A 17,029-nucleotide genomic window follows, 5' to 3' on the forward strand; every position below is an offset into this window, starting at 1 on the left:
CACCGACTACTGTTCCCCACCTAGCCACTGTCCCACTAGCACACTAAGATATATAAAGTCTTACCCAAGCTAGAGCAGCTAGTGCTATAAAAGGTGGGGCAGGGTGGGTGCTTGGATTCCCTTCTGTGAAATTTCTGAGATGGCCTGTGCTGAGTGAGTTTTGCAAGAGCCTCCATTCAGAGTTTGGTCAGAACTATCAGAGGAAGGTAAATGGTTAGCTTTTGTCTGATCAACATCAGAAACAGGAATTTCTGCACTGACTGGGAGATTTGGTCCATAATGCTTTATTGTAATAATTTGCTGCTGTATTATTTAGTTTAAATAAGTTTTGGTTTTATGTGTGCTAACCTGTGTACAGTATTCAGTGTTTGCTATGTTTCACTCACTTTTCACTACTAAAGGTGGGGCTTGGTCAGCAGACCATTCAGATTGTTTGCACCAACCGGCGGAGGCAGTTCCTGCTTGACACAGCAGATGAATCTCTTACAGAGTAAGTGCAAATTGCAGTAATCATTAATAATGCAGTGTAGTATCACCACATCATTTCCTTGAACAAACCCCTGCCAGACATTGTGATCATAAACAGTCTACAATCTTGCACACACCAAGGTATTTTTGATATGAATGCATAAATTAACTGGGAGGAATTGGCCTCTCAGCCCCTTGAGCCTGTTCTGCCATTCAATAAAATCTTAGCTGATCTGATTTCTCCATTATCCAGATGACTTTTACACCTAGTGCTTATCAAGAATTTATCGCTGGTTTAAAAATATTCCACAACTGTGTCTCCTCCACATTTGGAGAAGAAAGTTCTCAATTCTCAACAGCCTTTGAGAAAAATATTCTCCTCATCTCTGTCCTAAATGGGCTACCCTTTACTTTGACCCTAGTTCTAGATTCTCCTGCAAGAGGAGACATCTTTTCCACATCCACTCTGTAAGCACCTCTCAGAATCTTGTATGTTTCAAATTAAGTCACCACTAACTCTTCCAAACAGGATTCCTGGGTTTATACAGGTATTTATATGTTTTGAGTTTGAAATAATTATTGAAGACATCTGCTTTGAATCAAATTGTCTGTGTATATGATTATGTTGTCTTAAACTTGTCTTGTAATGATACTGTAATGATCCACTCTCCAAGATGCTTATCACTAGCTTTTTGTGCTTATCTCAAGAGTCTGATTAGTAACATTTGTATAGAAGTTGTTAATTTACACTCACAAGCCTGCTCAGCCATTTATTGAGATTATGACTGTCTGATTGGTGACCATCTCCATATTTCTCTGCCCACTTCATACTTTTTTGGTTAACAAATATTTATCAACCTCCATTTTATAATTGACAACTTGATTCATAATCAAGTTTTTTTTTGTAGAACAGGGTTCCAAACCTCAATCACCTGCATGTAACAATGATTCCTAACTTGTACTAAGCTCACACTAAAGACAGTTTTTTAACATGTCTGGGTGACAATCATGAATCTGTAATTTTTCTGAAAATATTTACAGCCTCTGTCACTTAGTGCCAATCTAAAAGTTTGCTGATCTCAGTCAGAATTTGTAAGGAGCAAGCTTCAATGACATTGGCCAGTTCATAAATTTAGCTCTGTCTCCCAAACCCAATTGGAGATTCGTGTGTTGGACACTGCTAAAACATGCTCAGTTGTGCTGTCCACAACCATAAAGAATACATTGCTTTCAAAATGCAACCAATCATATCTAGTGGGTTGAGGTATTAAGAGGATGTTTGGCATCTACAGAACTGCATGTCAAAACAAGCATGTCTTTTCTCCTGAAGGGGGAGCATTGGGTCAAGGAAACTGCTTATCAATTCCAGTATTTATCAGCAACAGCAATAGCAGTGTGATTAATGAACCTGTAGTGCTAAAAGTAATGCCTCTAACTAGTTATTTTAGGTTAGTCACATTTTGTTTGAGCACCAATTATAGTGTTTTCCTTATTTTTCCTGATGTTTAGGTTTTTCCTTGCTGCCTTGAGATCTGCCATGATTAAGGGCTGCAGAGAGCCTCCATATCCCAGCATCCTTACTGATGCAACTATGCAGAAACTGGCACTGACTAAGTTTGTGGCCCAGGAGTCAAGCTGTGAGGTAATGTGATAACTGAGCTGGATGATCTGCTGGATGGTTTTTCCTTCTGGTAAATGAGCAGAACAAACTTTGCTGTTTAGTCTCAACTTGGGAATGTGCACTGCTGGGCAATTAAGCTAAGGCTGCTATAGGACATGTGATGGGAGAGAGCGACAGGGTTCCATTTCATTGAGGATGAAGTATCAGTTGTTAGCTCTTAGCAAAGGGAGAATGAGTGATGGTGGGAAAAAGAAATGGGTTGAAAAATGTCTACAAAGCCAAGATAAACAATCAAGACCCTTTGTGCAGGGCACACTTTTAGTAAATTGATGCAATGACATAAAGCTTGGTAATGCAAAAACAAATCTTTGTTTTAGCAAGAAGTTAGGCCAAGGTAGGGAATGGATTTTTTTTTTGCAGTTTAATATCTTGGTAAAAGCTGAGGTCAAGCAATAAAATGAAATGAAATGAAAGTAAGAGGGAACTCATATTCCACAATGCATTTTAAAACAGAAGATAGCAATAAGTTGACAGGCAATGCTCAAGGGGAGAAGGATCAGAAGAGTTTTTCGAAAGTAGAATGAAAGTTGTTTTCCGTACGTGTCTCCTTTGCACCAGTCTTGTTGCAGCTGCTACTGTGCCTGACTTGTGGATATATTTTCAGGGGTCAGAAGTGACTATCCATCTCTACAGTTTGATTCATTGGGAGGATCCCATGGATGTAACTGCAGGGCCCCAGAGGAATGTCTACATGGCACATGGAAATACTGTTACAAAAGAAGGAATTCTGCATTACAAGGCTGGCACCAGTTATTTGGGCTCACCAATCTGGAAGTCCTCATATGTAGTGCTTAGGTAAGGTTCTCCACATCAGATTTGAGCACCATATTCAATTTTTTCTCTTGATTCTGTGGATGTACTTGGCAAGAATAGTGAATATTTATAGACTAGCAAGATTTCTATTTTTATTTCAGTATTTTCCTTCCACTGCTTCCCTGTAGACATTGATTGTTGCTGAATATCTGTACCTATGCAGGACTTTTCCCTAGTTTCTGTGCTTATTGTGTGATCTTAGAAATAGTTTAGATTGAACAACTCAACCATAGATGGCATCGTAATCACCCGAACAGAGCTTGGTGTCCTAATACAGTTGATTGGTTCAGTAGTTGTTTCCTATAGCATTGGGGTATTTAGTGCATTGGCTGCAAGTACCTAACTCAAGACAGGCATAGCGTTGAATAGGAGTTTAAGCTTGCAATAGTTTGTCTTGAGTAAGTTGTCGTAGGTCACTGAGCTTCTACAATTCTTGTAGTAATGTTGCTTCAGAATAGATTCTGACCCAGTGACTCTTAAAGAACAGTGATTTATACGTCCAAGTCAGAACATTCTGTGACTCTGGTTACTTCAAATGATGTCCAATTACCCACAAAAGATCCCTTGAGCCAACAAGAAGTGTTGTATAGTTCCATCCTATTCACATTGCTTCCCTGCACAAACTGCAGCTTGCTTTCCATCACATTTACTTTCATATTGAACTCTTACTACCCTGTTGATGTGACATTTGGAAATGACCTCTCTGATTTCTCTAATATTATGGGAAAATGTAGATATTTTGACATAAAATCAGGGTATTTATGATAACGTAGATTGCTGTGAAATGGAATTTAAACTGTTTGGGGGATAAAAATGTTGCAAATGAATTATTTCCATATTCCAAGGAAGGATATACTTGCAGTGAAAATGGTACAGCAAAGATTCAGTAGATTGATTCCTGCATTTAAAGGGATTGTCCCTTAACGTGAGGCGAAGTGAACTGAATCTGGTGTTTATAATAAAAGGAGGTAAATTCACTGAGACATGCATGTTCTTAAAGTGGTTCGCAGTTAAGACAGTTAAGTTGTTTCCCCTGGCTGGGAATCTAGCATACTGGTATGGTCTCATTCATTAATTATTTAGAACTGATATGCAAAATTTCTTCACTCAGACAAAATTTCTGGTGTCGGTATGTTTGAGAATAGCCAGCCGGTGCCATTCTATTGATGAAGTTGTTTTATTTCTGTAGCAACGGAATCCTCTACCAGTATCCCGACAGGATAGATGTAACGCCACTTATGTCAGTAAACTTGGCGTAAGTACTTCTGTCAAAAACTCAGCAGTTCATTCTCTGTTTACATTTGCCTCTGATGTGCATGTTTATGTGTCTCGTACATTTTTTTTCCCTCTCTCGCGCGCGCTCTCTCAAAGATGGGAAAGATACTAAACGAGTATTTTCTGTAGAGAAGTATTACTGTAGAGAAGATCATGGAACATGTAGAATGTGCGGAAATACATGGTGACATCTTGAAAAATGTCCATATTACAGAGGTGGTGGTGCTGGGTGTTGTAGAACGCATAAAAGTGGATAAATCCCCAGGACCTAATCAGGTGTACCTTACAACTCTGTGGGAAGCTAGGGAAGTGATTGCTGGGCTCCTGTTGAGATATTTGTATCATCGATAGTTACAAGTAAGGTACCAGAAGACTGGAAGGTGGACCAGTGAGCCTATATCGGTGGTGGGCAAATTGTTGGAGGGAATCCTGAGGGGCAGGATTTACACATATTTGAAAAGACAGTGACTGATCAGGGATAGTCAACATTGCTTTGTGCATGGGAAATCATGTCTCTCGAACTTGATTTGAGTTTTTTGAAGAAGTAACAAAGAGGATTGATGAGGGCAGGGCGGTGGACGTGATCTGTATGGACTTCAGTAAGGTGTTCGACAAGGTTCCCAATGGGAGACTGGTTAGCAAACTTAGATCTCATAGAATACAGAGAGAACTATCCATTTGGATACAGAACTGGCTCAAAGGTAGAAGACGGAGGGTGGAGGTGGAGAGTTGCCTTTCAGACTGGAGGCATGTGACCAGTGAGATTGGTGCTGAGTCCACTGCTTTTCGTCATTTATATAAATGATTTGGATGTGAACATAGGAGGTATAGTTAGTAAGTTTGCAGATGACACTAAAATTGGAGGTGTAGTGGACAGTGAAGAAGGTTACCTCAGTGTACAACGGGATCTTGATCAGATGGGCCAATGGGCTGAGGAGTGGCAGTTAATTTAGATAAATGTGAGGTGCTGCATTTTGGAAAGGCAAATCAGAGCAGGACCTATACAGTTAATGGCAAGGTCCTGGGGAGTGTTGCTGAACAAAGACCTTTTGTGAAGAAGGTGTTTGGTATGCTTTCCTTTATTGGTCAGAGCACTGATTGGAATGTAATGTTGCAGCTGTACAGGACATTGGTCCTTTTGGAATATTGTGTGCAATTCTGGTCTCAAGCCTATTGGAAGGATGTTGTGAAACTTGAAAAGGTTTACAAGGGTGTTGCTGGGGTTGGAGGGTTTGAGTTGTCGAGAAAGGCTGAATAGGCTGGGGCTGTTTTCCCTGGAGCATCGGAGGCTGAGGGGTGATCTTATAGAGGTTTATAAAATCGTGAGGGGCATGTTTAGGATAAATGGACAAGGTCTTTCCCCTGGGATGGGGAATCCAGAATTAGAGGGCATAGGTTTAGGGTGAGGGTGAAAGATTTAAAAGGGACCTAAGGGGCAACTTTTTCATACAGAGGTTGGTGCATGTATGGAATGAGCTGCCAGAGGAAGTGGTGGAGGCTGGTACAATTGCAACATTGAAAAGGCATCTGGATGCGTATATGAATATTAAGTGTTTAGAGGGATATGAGCCAAGTGCTGGCAGATGGGACTACGTTAGGTTATGATGGCTGGTTGGCACAGACGAGTTGGACTGAAGGGTCTGTTTCAGTGTTGTACATCTCTATCACTCTAATTGAAAGGAATCCAATTACAAATTCCTGTAGCAGCAAACATTAGAGATGTCATGAAAGTCCAAATCTATTGTTCATCCTTGTTTGTTTTGTTTTTAGCACAGTCATGCTGTTTTTGAAGGTCGCACCCCAACCCCCTTTGCTGTTTGTATTGTAGTGGAGAACAATGTGGAGGCTGTCGCAGGTCCAGCACAACTGAGCGACCGCACACATTCCAGGTGATTCTAACTGCGCGCCTGGCTTTGGAACTCAGTGCTGAGAATGAAGAAGAGATGGCTGACTGGATGCAGCACCTTTGTCAGGCAGTGTCAAAAGGGGTAAGTCAGCCTCAGCTGCAATGAGATCCCAGTCACAAAGCACAAAATACATTTCCTGCAATTGAATAGGGTATGGTATTCCATCCATTATTTATTGCAGCTACTTTGTTTCATTCTGTTGCACTGTTTTTTCTGATTGCAAATATTAAATATCATATTTCTGTCTGCAAGTGACCAACCTTCAAAGGTGCTTTTTTTTTAATAAAATGTTTAATGTAGCGTTTTTTTCATGAAGGCTGAGACATAATGTATAGGCACTGGGCACCCTGCAGTAGCGCTCTCATGTACCTCCTCTTCATTGTGAGCCCAGATAGTGATAGTTACCATACTAGACTATCCCATTTTTACCACCCATAATTCTGTCCTTAGAGAATCCAAAGAATCTTGCATTTCATGAGGAATTACTGGATATTAAATTGTGGAATCCCTGGGATCAGCTAACCTAGCCCTAAAAATGGTCAGTTACCGATCAGGACATTTGTAAATTTTTGAGGGCAGTGGAGCAGATGGAGATTCAATTTCTTTTCTGAGTTACTTATAAAGTAGGTGTAGTCTGTCCCATCCTTTACAGTATAATAAATAGTTTACTTGACTTCTCACCAACAGTTAAGGTCACAAAGAAATTGTAAAAAGGTGTTAATGCTATAATACTGAACACTGCAGAAGGTTAATGTTCCATTCTGTACTAGGACTCGCAAATGCATGAAAAGATATTTTACACTGCTGCTGTTGGGTAATCATTGCGCTGATTGCCTGTTTGGTTATAGACATGGTTTAATTATGACCTCACAAAACAATGTCTTTCATCCCTCTTTCCATATCCTGTAGCAGCTAATTCAACATTATCTGCCATTGTTAACTTTCTAAAAGCTCAATATTTGAAATACCCATAAATCCTTCTGTGTACCAGAGACAATGTGTACACCTGGTGGAAGACAATAGCTTGTGTTAAATAACAGGCACTTTATGGTGTCATTGATATCATTGCATATGCAACAACTGCAATGATAGAGTCCACGGTGAATTTGAATCTTGAGTAGAGTGAGCAGACTGATTCCAGACTCTTCCACCTGAATTTTTGATTTTTTTTTTGTTTGTCCTTCAGTTAGCAGTAACTCTTGATCGTATTAACTGTTGTGTTGTCAGATCATTCCCCAGGGCATTTCACCCTCTCCATGCATCCCATGCTGCCTCGTTGTGACTGACAGGATGCTGTTTACTTGCCATGAGGACTCTCAGACCAGCTTCTTCCGATTATTGGGCAGCGCTGAGCTAACGAGTGTCAACAGCATCTCCACCAGCCCTGGCAGAGAGTACTGTGTGATGGTGGGTAACACTTCAGTATCTTATACTTATTAATTTTCTTGTTAGAAAATGTTTTGATTTTGCAAATTTTGTTCCTGACTCTGTTGCAAAGGATCTTATTTTTGCTGGGCTACAATTGATCATAGAATCCCTACAGTGTGGAATCAGGCCATTCGGCCCATTGAGTCCACACTGATCTTCTGAAGGGCATCCCACACTGATCCATCCCCCATCCCTGTAACCCTGCATTTCCCATGGGTAATCCACCTAGCATGCACATCTTTGGACTGTGGAAGGAAACCCAGGCAGATACCGGGAGAAAGTGCAAACTCCGCACAGTCGCCCGAGGGTGGAATTGAACACGGGTCCTTGGCACCTTGAGGCAGTAGTGCTAACCACTGAGCCACCATGCTGACATAAATGTCCTGTGATTTTCCTTAATTTACAACATGGTGGGTGGAATTTTAAGTTTAGAAGGCAGAGGGCTGCGAGGGTCACCTACTGCAAGGAGTAGCAACTAAAGCTGTCTCTACAAATTGGTGAAAAGTTTCTTCAGAATTCCAGAAATTTTAAAATTATTCTTTCTGCTGTGCAGTTACAGTGCTGTGTCTACACCTTATCGAAGCTCTACAGCCTCTGTTGACTTGCTTGGCATTGTATGTAGAATAAAGGAACAATCCTGATCATCATAGCTTTGTATATTTTGTAGAAGAAGCACAAATGATTTTAATGTATAATTTTTTAGATCTCCCTGAACCGTGAGAACTGACACTGTTTTCCTCAGGGCATGTGGCTATCTATAACCCATCACTGGAAGTACAATCCAAGTTCACTTGCTTTTCCATTGAGTTGAAAAGTGCCTGTTCTCTGCTGTATTTATGACAAGAAAGTACCATTTAAGAAATGGCAGACTGCAGAGCAGTGGGACTTGAAGCCATGGGGTTATACTCATTAGTGTTAGTGTTTTACTTTTTTGTATTTTTTTTTAATCTTCTTTCTCAGAGGCAGCTCTCAGAGTGAGCAGAACATCTGACACTCCTGTTTGTTTTGTTTTCTTTTATTCCCACACTAACGCCTAACGGCAGTAGTGCTTATTTTTCCCCAGCATCCAAGTGTTTGTGTTTTAATTCTCAAGATTGAGGAGCCCCTGCCAGTGTGATTGATTAAGCTAAATAATTTAGTTACTATTGTGGTGAACTAATGATAAAATTCAAGAAATTACGTAGGGGTAGTTTTCTTAAGTAGCATGCGGCTGTTGGAAGGTGGAATATACAGGGGAACAATGAGCTCCACCTCCTAGTTTTCACAAATCAGTTGAAAGGTTGATCCCACTACCAGAACCAACAGGCAATCCTTGATATTAGCAGCCACATAACTTCACAAATAGTTTTCTCACAACAGAAATATGAGAAGAGAAATAGAACATTCAGCCCCTCATCTGTCCTGTTCTTTAGTTAAATTATGACTGATGTGTATCTTAAGCTCTCCTATTAAGTGAGTAGTTGAACTTGAGCTAAAGAAGAGTTGCAATATAAATTGGACATAAAATCCTCATCTTGAATAAAATATTCTAGTTTTTTGAATGCACACTATCCCTACCCTGTCCAAGATTGGAATGGTACAGCTACCATAGTTGATATTATCCAACACTTAGATATCTTTTAGTAGGCTAGATGATTGCCTGTTGTGCTGCTGCTGCCTTGTATTACATTCTCGCTTATTCTAGTGTTTCTCAAATTGTGTTCTAGGAGATGTCTGATGATCAGAAATCTCCTCCGTGGTTCCTGTATTTCAGTTGTGCTGAAGAGCTGCAACGTTTTCTTACTGCATTGAACGTTGCATGGAGGAAGATCTACCAGGTAAGCTGGAATGTGCAGAATACTTCACCAGTAATAAGCAGTGCAAGTAGTAGGATTTTACCTGCCATTGCATGTTCCCATATCAAAAGGATAATCTCTCCTGTTATCTTTGGTTACTTAAGCTGTCTGCCAGACACTCCCCTGATGACTATGTTAATACAATATGTCATGCATTAGGGAAAGTCTCGAATTCAATCCATATTGAGTTGTTTTCAGCTATCCACTATGATATTGGAGCAGTTTATTTAAACTCAACTGTGCTGTACTTTCCCCCTTCCTGGGTTTGGAACAAATATAGCAAACCAGATTCCTGCTCATAACTCTTGTTCCAATATCTGTGTATAGTCCTTGGGTAAGGACAGGACTAGAACTTGAATCTATGCTTTTATTATTTTCAGTAGTGTTGCATTTTGACTTGTGCTAATTCTCCTTTCGAGGTGGATCTACCTCAGAAATCGCTTCAGGATCCCTCCATTCAGAAGAAATGTGATGACGCAGTCCTGCTCATTCGGACCACGTGGCAGCGAAGTGATAGTCTTTCACGTGGACGTGCTGAACGTGAACCATGGTGTTGAGCACCTTGGAACACTGGCCATATGGTGCAATAGTGCTGCAGCTGTTACTGACTTTCTGCATTTCCAAATGTGTGAGAGCAGTGGTCTTCCTGGAGGTGTGGAGAGGAATATGGGATGTAAAAGGAAATGGTACCAATCCAAATGGACAAGCTGACAATTCTTTGGAAATACATCAACAATGTCATTTATTAGAAAGGATGAAGAGGAGGGAATGGAAGAGATTTTGAATGAAACTCTGCTTATTGAGCTGGGAATAGGTGTGCTTTCACACTTTCAATTGTGAAATGTGTGCATTCTCAATGAATTTGTCTGATGGCTTCACCAAGATACATTCAATGAACATCACATCTCTGAAGGCTTGTTGCCCAACTGCATGACTGTCTTCTTCAATAAGAGTTTTTTTTATATAAAGAGATGCTTGAGCAAAATCAAATCATTTCTTCTTTGGAGAAGTTCAAGGACTAGTGTGCAAAGATCAAGGGAACCTGAGAAACACTTCTCTCTGAATCACTGCCTTTTGTTGCTGAAACACTCACCTATGTTTCTAAAATGGAACAGGTGATGTTTTAAATGTCTTTGCATCCCAGTCTCTGAATGGTCTACCTTGAGCTTCACTTTTAACAGTCTGAAGGTTTTAGGGAATTTTTGTTTTCCCCAATGTCAATGACTTAAAAGACTGGATATCATCATGTGATGTATAATCACAGCTTTGGGCCTTTCCAGATTTTAGGATCTAATTTTTATAGACAAAAGTGCTTTTATTAAGTTATACTGTTTAGGTCTGGCTGCACTCCAGTCACTTTTAAATGAAGCCTCTTAAGGTTTAATCGTAAATATGTTTCAGTTGTGTCCCATGAGGTCAGTGTCTATAAAGCTCAGTTTCCGACCTCCTTCCTGGTAAATGGAGAATCTTGCACAAGATATTTTTCATTATTGGAGACTCTCTGGACTGTGGTTCCTATCTTTACATCTAGTGAAGCAACCACTGCATCCTCTGCTTTAATTCGAGTGTCAAAGATGCTGTTTAAATGCAAATGCACTACTAGATTGAACTGATAATTGGTAATATAATGAAAGCATTTTAATTTTCAGCCAATTCAGTGAGGTTGGATTTTCCAGCTATATGTCAGAAAAAATCATATGCAAGAAATGGCAGGTAGGAAAGAGTTGTTGATCTGTAGCTCAAGTTAGATGTTGTATTTTGAGTCCTGTCAAAAATTCAAAGCTTTCCCCATTTATATCATGTATTTTACTAAATGATTCATTCATTTAAAGTACAGGTAGACCATCCTTTATCCGAAATCCTTGGGACCAGCTGTCTTTTGGATTTTGGAATTTTTTTTGGATAAAGGATTAAATTACATTTTCATAGTAAAATAAAAAAGTTACCAAACAGCAGACCTGCCTGTGATTACTACGAGTGCTGAGACAGAATTGACGCCTGCCCAGTGCTGGGCAACACTGCTACTTCACATCTGAGCGAGGTGGGTGGAGTGGGTGTGGAGTTGGGGTAACTGTTTGCATGCCAAACAACCTTGTTCTGGAGAGAAAAAGCTTCACGATAAATGTTCGGATTTCAGATAAAGGATTGTCTACCTGTGGTAGTTCTAACCTGGAAACAGTTCCATTGCTGAGATTGTAGATAGGTAATAGACAATAGGTGCAGGAGTCGGCCATTCTGCCCTTCGAGCCTGCACCACCATTCAATATGATCATGGCTGATCATCCTTAATCAGTAGTGGAATAGTGTGCAAATAACAAATACATACACCAATGTTTACAAGAGCTCTTGTATAACAGTAACATTTACAGTGGTATGTTTGAAAGTTTCTCAGGCAAAGGTACCAACTCCTAGGCCAGAAGGCCCAGGCCTATGCGGACCAAGCAAATTTCAGCCAGTTATTATCTGTGTTGTATAACGATATAAAATTCTCTATTCTTTTGCTGCCACTAGGCACTGTGAATATACTGCAGTGTAGTGTTCATTACCCCATCTCAATCTAGTGGCAGTATCTCAATGTTGCATAACATTTTGTAGTCTACCTCTATTTATACACTAACCCAAGTATTGCTTGTTCCTATGAGCTCAGCAGCAAATGTGCACATTACCTTCATTTTTCCTTTTGCAATTTTTGAATTCTGAAGAAATATAGTAATATGCAGGCTGAGGGAATATTGAGATTTGGGCAAATAATGGTTTTTGCAGTTTAATGGAAACTCAGCTTTTGTTTCCTGGCATGGTAACTATATACTCTTCTGTCTGAGGCTTGCGTTTGCTCTATAGTTCAGGATGATAATTCACCTCCCTAGTGACAACAGTTGACAAATGCTAAACTCAGGGTAGCTGATCAAGTGATCTATTGGTGTCTATGCAATAATAACCATCCAGAGCTGACACCCATAAAAAACAGGATCCTTGAAATCTTTTATCACAACAAGAATCAGAGCCCTTGGAAATCTGTATTTCAGCAGAGTTCGTGTTCGTAGACTTTGCAAATTAAAATAAGCACCTTCATGATGGAGAAGAGGGAGAAAACTCAAGTCACTAGTTTCTCTCGCCAAACTCTATCCAAGCTTCCTCTCTCCTAGCGTTAAATAATGCATTAGTGGCAGTTAAGATGTTTTTGAAATACTTAACTCTATATAATTTTGTTCAGAACTGCTCAAACCTGATCATTGTATTGAGAAGTCACCTGATTATATTCTGATCAACCAAACTCAACTTGTAATCCTATTTGTTTTCTGCACATTAATAGGCAGAAAGAGCTGCATGTTGTAGCTGGGGTACTGGCGAAACATTATGTAAAGAAAACATTTAAATAATAGAAATCAAATACGTGGAACTGTCTATGGGTGACTTATTCCTTGTGAATGCTTTATTTACATGCTTAAAAGCAAAAAAGTCATACTGACAACAACCAAAAGCCATATAGCTACAGCAAATGAGTGATTTAAAAACAATAAACCCAATATAACTAAATAGTAAAGGATTTAAAAACCAAGGATTTATGATTTTTTTTTACCAGAGCCAAGCCACAGTTAATACATTTTCAAAAGCACCAACATTGGAGTAATGGAAGGACTGAGTGGTTAATTAACACGGAATCAAAAATGTTTTTGAACCCTACAAGAACAGAAATGTACACCCTACTTTGGAGAGTCTGATCTGGTTAATCAATCTGTGCATTTCTTAGATCAATGCTTCCCAAACCCCCTCCTGTTGTGAAAGTTGCTGAGATAGTAGACCTGTGGAAGTAGAAAGAAAAGCCGTTTACTAGAGTTTTTCAGTCAAATGCATCTACCTTTCCATTATGTTTTCTTGGACAGGATTGAGTAATTAAGCCATTACCACTATTAAATGAACCTGGAGGGTGGAAAGGGGTCACACAGCTATTGATACTTGGTCAGAGATTCACAGCAGCTATTGCTGCCTCAGAGTGAGGTTGTGACCCACCGTTTGGGAAGCCTTGACTTGGCAGTTGTGTAAAAACTAAACTCTATTTGCCACCATGTTTTTAAGCTCTGCAGATTGCACCTTGTTTTGTAAAACTCCCATGTTACACTGCCTCAACTGAGTGAGGTTGAGTTGAAACCAAAAGGTGACCCATTACATTGACAAAGGACTATGTAAATGTTCAGTCTATTAACTCCTGTATTTGAGTATTTCATAACAATCCAGAACTCTGGTACTTTCCATTTGTCAAAGTGAAGGGTCACCTAAAATGAAATCAGTATTAAAACTGGATTTTTAGAGGTGCTGATTTTTGGGATTCTGATATAGACTTGCTATATCATTTTAGATGCTTTTAGATTTTGATTTAACTAAACTCCCTCAGACCCTTGACTGATGTGAATCTTGACAACCCAAATGTAGGAATGTTTTATTGCATTCTGCTTGTAAGATATTGTTTAAAGTTAAGTGTGAGGTTTCCTCTTTTCCACCCAATATCTCAGCAAGTTTAAGCATAGAGCAGCTGAGTCTTACAAATCAGGAGGATCCTGCGTTCAGTATTTGATTCATGCTTGGAAGACTGATCTCTGGGATAGCAAATGGGGTGCGGCAGTTTGCTGTGATGTAGAATTCGTGAGGTTTCTACACTGACTGTTTTCTAGTGCTAGTCAATGTACATTATGTAGATCTTTGAGTCTTTGGTTGATAATGTTACTGATGTTTACTGGCATGTTTATGGGCAACATTTATTGCTCATCCTTAATTGCCCTTTAGAAGGAGTTGGTGTTCTGCTGCCTTGAACTGCTAATGCATTTGTATCTAAAATACTGCCCATAGAATTGTACCTGATAACATATGCCCAATTCCACATTGAATTGTACCTAATAGTGAGTCTACACTGGCACTTGTAAACCTACCCAAAAATAAGTCTTGTGCAAGAACCATAGAACAGTACGCAGCTGAAGCCATTCTGGTATCTGTGGAATTTAGCACAATTTAACACCTTCATTTAAGCTTCATTAGTGGCATTCTCACTTGGTTCATCAAACTTCACTCCAGAGCTTAGAACTCCTGTGATTTCCCAGTGCAGTATAGAGGAGTGCTCCATTTTCAGTTGCTGTCTTTCAGATAAGATGTTGACACACTACCCCACATTCCTGTTCAGATGGATGACATTTTTCAAAGAAAACCAGGATTGTTTGTGTCTCCTGAGCAAGACTTCTTAACCAATGCCACGAGAACCAAATCAACTGGTAATTTATCTATTGTTTTTGGGACAAGCTGTGTACAGGTTGGCTGTAGTTTTTGCCTACATAACAATGACAACACTTAATTGGTCCTGAAGGTCTTAGGGACATCCTAAATCTAATGACATTTATGTAAGTCCCTTCCCCTGTCTTTTAGCAGTGAGGTGAATGATTGAAAGTTAAAAAGGAAGAGGATACCATACAAACAGTTACTGTATGGAGATTCTAGATGAACATATACAATTGAGTAGGGTGCTAATATTCAAGTACACTAATTTGGTACACCATGTACTTCATTTAAAATAAAAAGTCTATTTTAATTTTATGCAAGTTAGGAGAAAGAAAGAAAGGAAAATACTGATGATATTGGATTCAGTATGTACTGGAATCATCAATTTCCATAGCTGTTAGGACTACAGTTAGGTTGGGATTTTTAGAAGCAAGGTTAATATGTGATGGTTGGAATCTTCTACAGAGGTGTTGGGTTAAATGTTCAAAAAGAACTGCGATTTGTTTTCTCTCCATATATACACAAATAATCACCCCATGTGCAAGGGTATTTAAGAATATGTGGTATATTTTGTTTTGCAAGAGTTTTCATCTTGTAAGATATTTATGTGATGCAGAGTGGCAGAATTCTCCACCTTGAAGTCTTTGTTTTGTGTAGTGTCCAAAAACAGCCCTGGTTGCAATTTGTAATGTGTGAATGATGGCACACCTTACTAACTTGGTCCATGTTATTTTGTTACCGAACCCACAAAGTGAAATGTGCAATCCAATTATCTTCTCACCTTTTTAATGAGATTTGCTTTTGTATACACTGTAGGGTTTTTTTGTAACTCCAATCTAGAGGTCAAAGTTTACTGGTTCTAGAAGTAGAAAACTCCACAGTAGATATTGCACCAATCTGAACTAAGTAAAATTGTTAGATGAATTGAATGATAATATGTTACAATAAGGTTTTTTCCCAACTGTGGGAAATGAAAGTATCTAATCATTTAAAATATTTCCAAGTGCTTTGTAAAAAGTGGGGTTAGTGTCCTTTGATTCATAAGCATAGATCAGAGACTATTTAATATGTTGCAGAGTTAGATCAAGAAAGACTTCATATTTGTGTAAAAACACCTCATGATTACTCTTAGCAAGTTGTCTACTATCTTGAGATATTGAACCTTGAAATTAGACCTTTACACTACCCACTCAAATCCTTCAGTGTCTAAGCTAAAGAAGGTATCCTGTTAAACTTCAGGTGACTGTTAGGTAATCTGTGTACAGCAAGAAGAAAGTTACTTTAATGGAAAAGTTACTCATTGTATTTAAGCAAAGGGGCTATTAAACTGTGCCTTGAATCCAATCCATTTTCTATGTTTACAATTTTTTTAAATTAGATTTAATTCCCTATAGTGTGGAAACTGTAAGAAATTAAATTGCTCTTTAAACCAGAAGATCGAGGAGCTGTAGCTAATTAATTTGCCCCAAGGTCTGAGCCCTCAAATCCAGTGTAATCACAGTCAATACAGAAACATGACATTATCTTTGTGTGAAAATATACCAGGGAAACAAAGCCTGGAAAGGGCAAAGAAAGGTTGATTTAAAGACGTTTAAGATATTTTTTACCTTTTACATTGCTCTTTCTTTTAAAATAAACAGTACTCCTCTAAACACCAGAAAGGTACCTTAAGTTTTGTTTAAAGTTTTAAGACTATAAAGTCATTAATAGTAGTTCTGTGGTGATAAACTAGTTAATTTCAATGAGGAATTATTAGATCAATTTACCTGACTGCAAATATGAAAATCGGTTCCATCCCATCTCAAAATAATGAATAACAAAGTGTGTTTTGCCAGTGATTAAGTGTTGCATTGTCTATCACTTGACAAATAAAGCTAACTTGGTTTAGTTTGCCTACCGTTGGTCTATAGATTATTGCATCTTTCTTTCCTGCCTTTGCTATATTACTCAATGATATTAATACAGATGTGTAATGTGGTGAGGTAAAACAGACTGAAAAAGATTGATCATCTATTATATCACTAATATTGATGGTACAACTTTTGAGGCATAAGTAATTCGACGGATCCTGGAAAATTTTCACTACTTGTGTAATATACTATAACCTAAAAGTATGTACATTAACGTTGATGCAATCTTTAGGAGCCCAGTACTTATGATACTTATCAATGCATGTTTTGTGTTTATACAGTGTAAATGCAGTGTTTATTGTATATAACTTAATGTAAATAGAATGGAATTAATAAAGGTATTGGTCTCCTTTTTCCTGTCCGAAAGAGAAAACCTTTATTGTTCTGTTTTTATCAGAGGTGTATCTCTGTGCATCTTCATCTACGTACCGTCTTTGGGGAGACAGT

General features: G+C 38.8%; 1 protein-coding gene across 3 annotated transcripts in view; it reads left to right on the top strand.

The window, feature by feature from the left end:
- Positions 1-16,939, top strand: part of plekhm2 (pleckstrin homology domain containing, family M (with RUN domain) member 2) — a 64,519-nt gene extending 47,580 nt beyond the window's left edge. For 2 of the 3 annotated variants that reach the window (XM_072586562.1, XM_072586563.1), the window contains 8 exons: positions 402-490; positions 1,978-2,110; positions 2,754-2,944; positions 4,152-4,217; positions 6,066-6,225; positions 7,372-7,551; positions 9,279-9,389; positions 9,827-16,938. In XM_072586562.1, the coding sequence (XP_072442663.1) occupies positions 402-490; positions 1,978-2,110; positions 2,754-2,944; positions 4,152-4,217; positions 6,066-6,225; positions 7,372-7,551; positions 9,279-9,389; positions 9,827-9,964 (1,068 nt within the window). In that variant the 3' untranslated portion in view covers positions 9,965-16,938. Of the gene's footprint in view, positions 1-401; positions 491-1,977; positions 2,111-2,753; positions 2,945-4,151; positions 4,218-6,065; positions 6,226-7,371; positions 7,552-9,278; positions 9,390-9,826 lie in introns of all 3 variants that reach the window. The other variant, XM_072586561.1, reaches the window with a different exon arrangement.
- The last annotated feature ends 90 nt before the right edge of the window (positions 16,940-17,029 follow it).

The sequence above is a fragment of the Chiloscyllium punctatum genome, chromosome 16 (genome assembly GCF_047496795.1).
Source record: "Chiloscyllium punctatum isolate Juve2018m chromosome 16, sChiPun1.3, whole genome shotgun sequence".
Classification (NCBI taxonomy): Eukaryota; Metazoa; Chordata; class Chondrichthyes; order Orectolobiformes; family Hemiscylliidae; genus Chiloscyllium; species Chiloscyllium punctatum.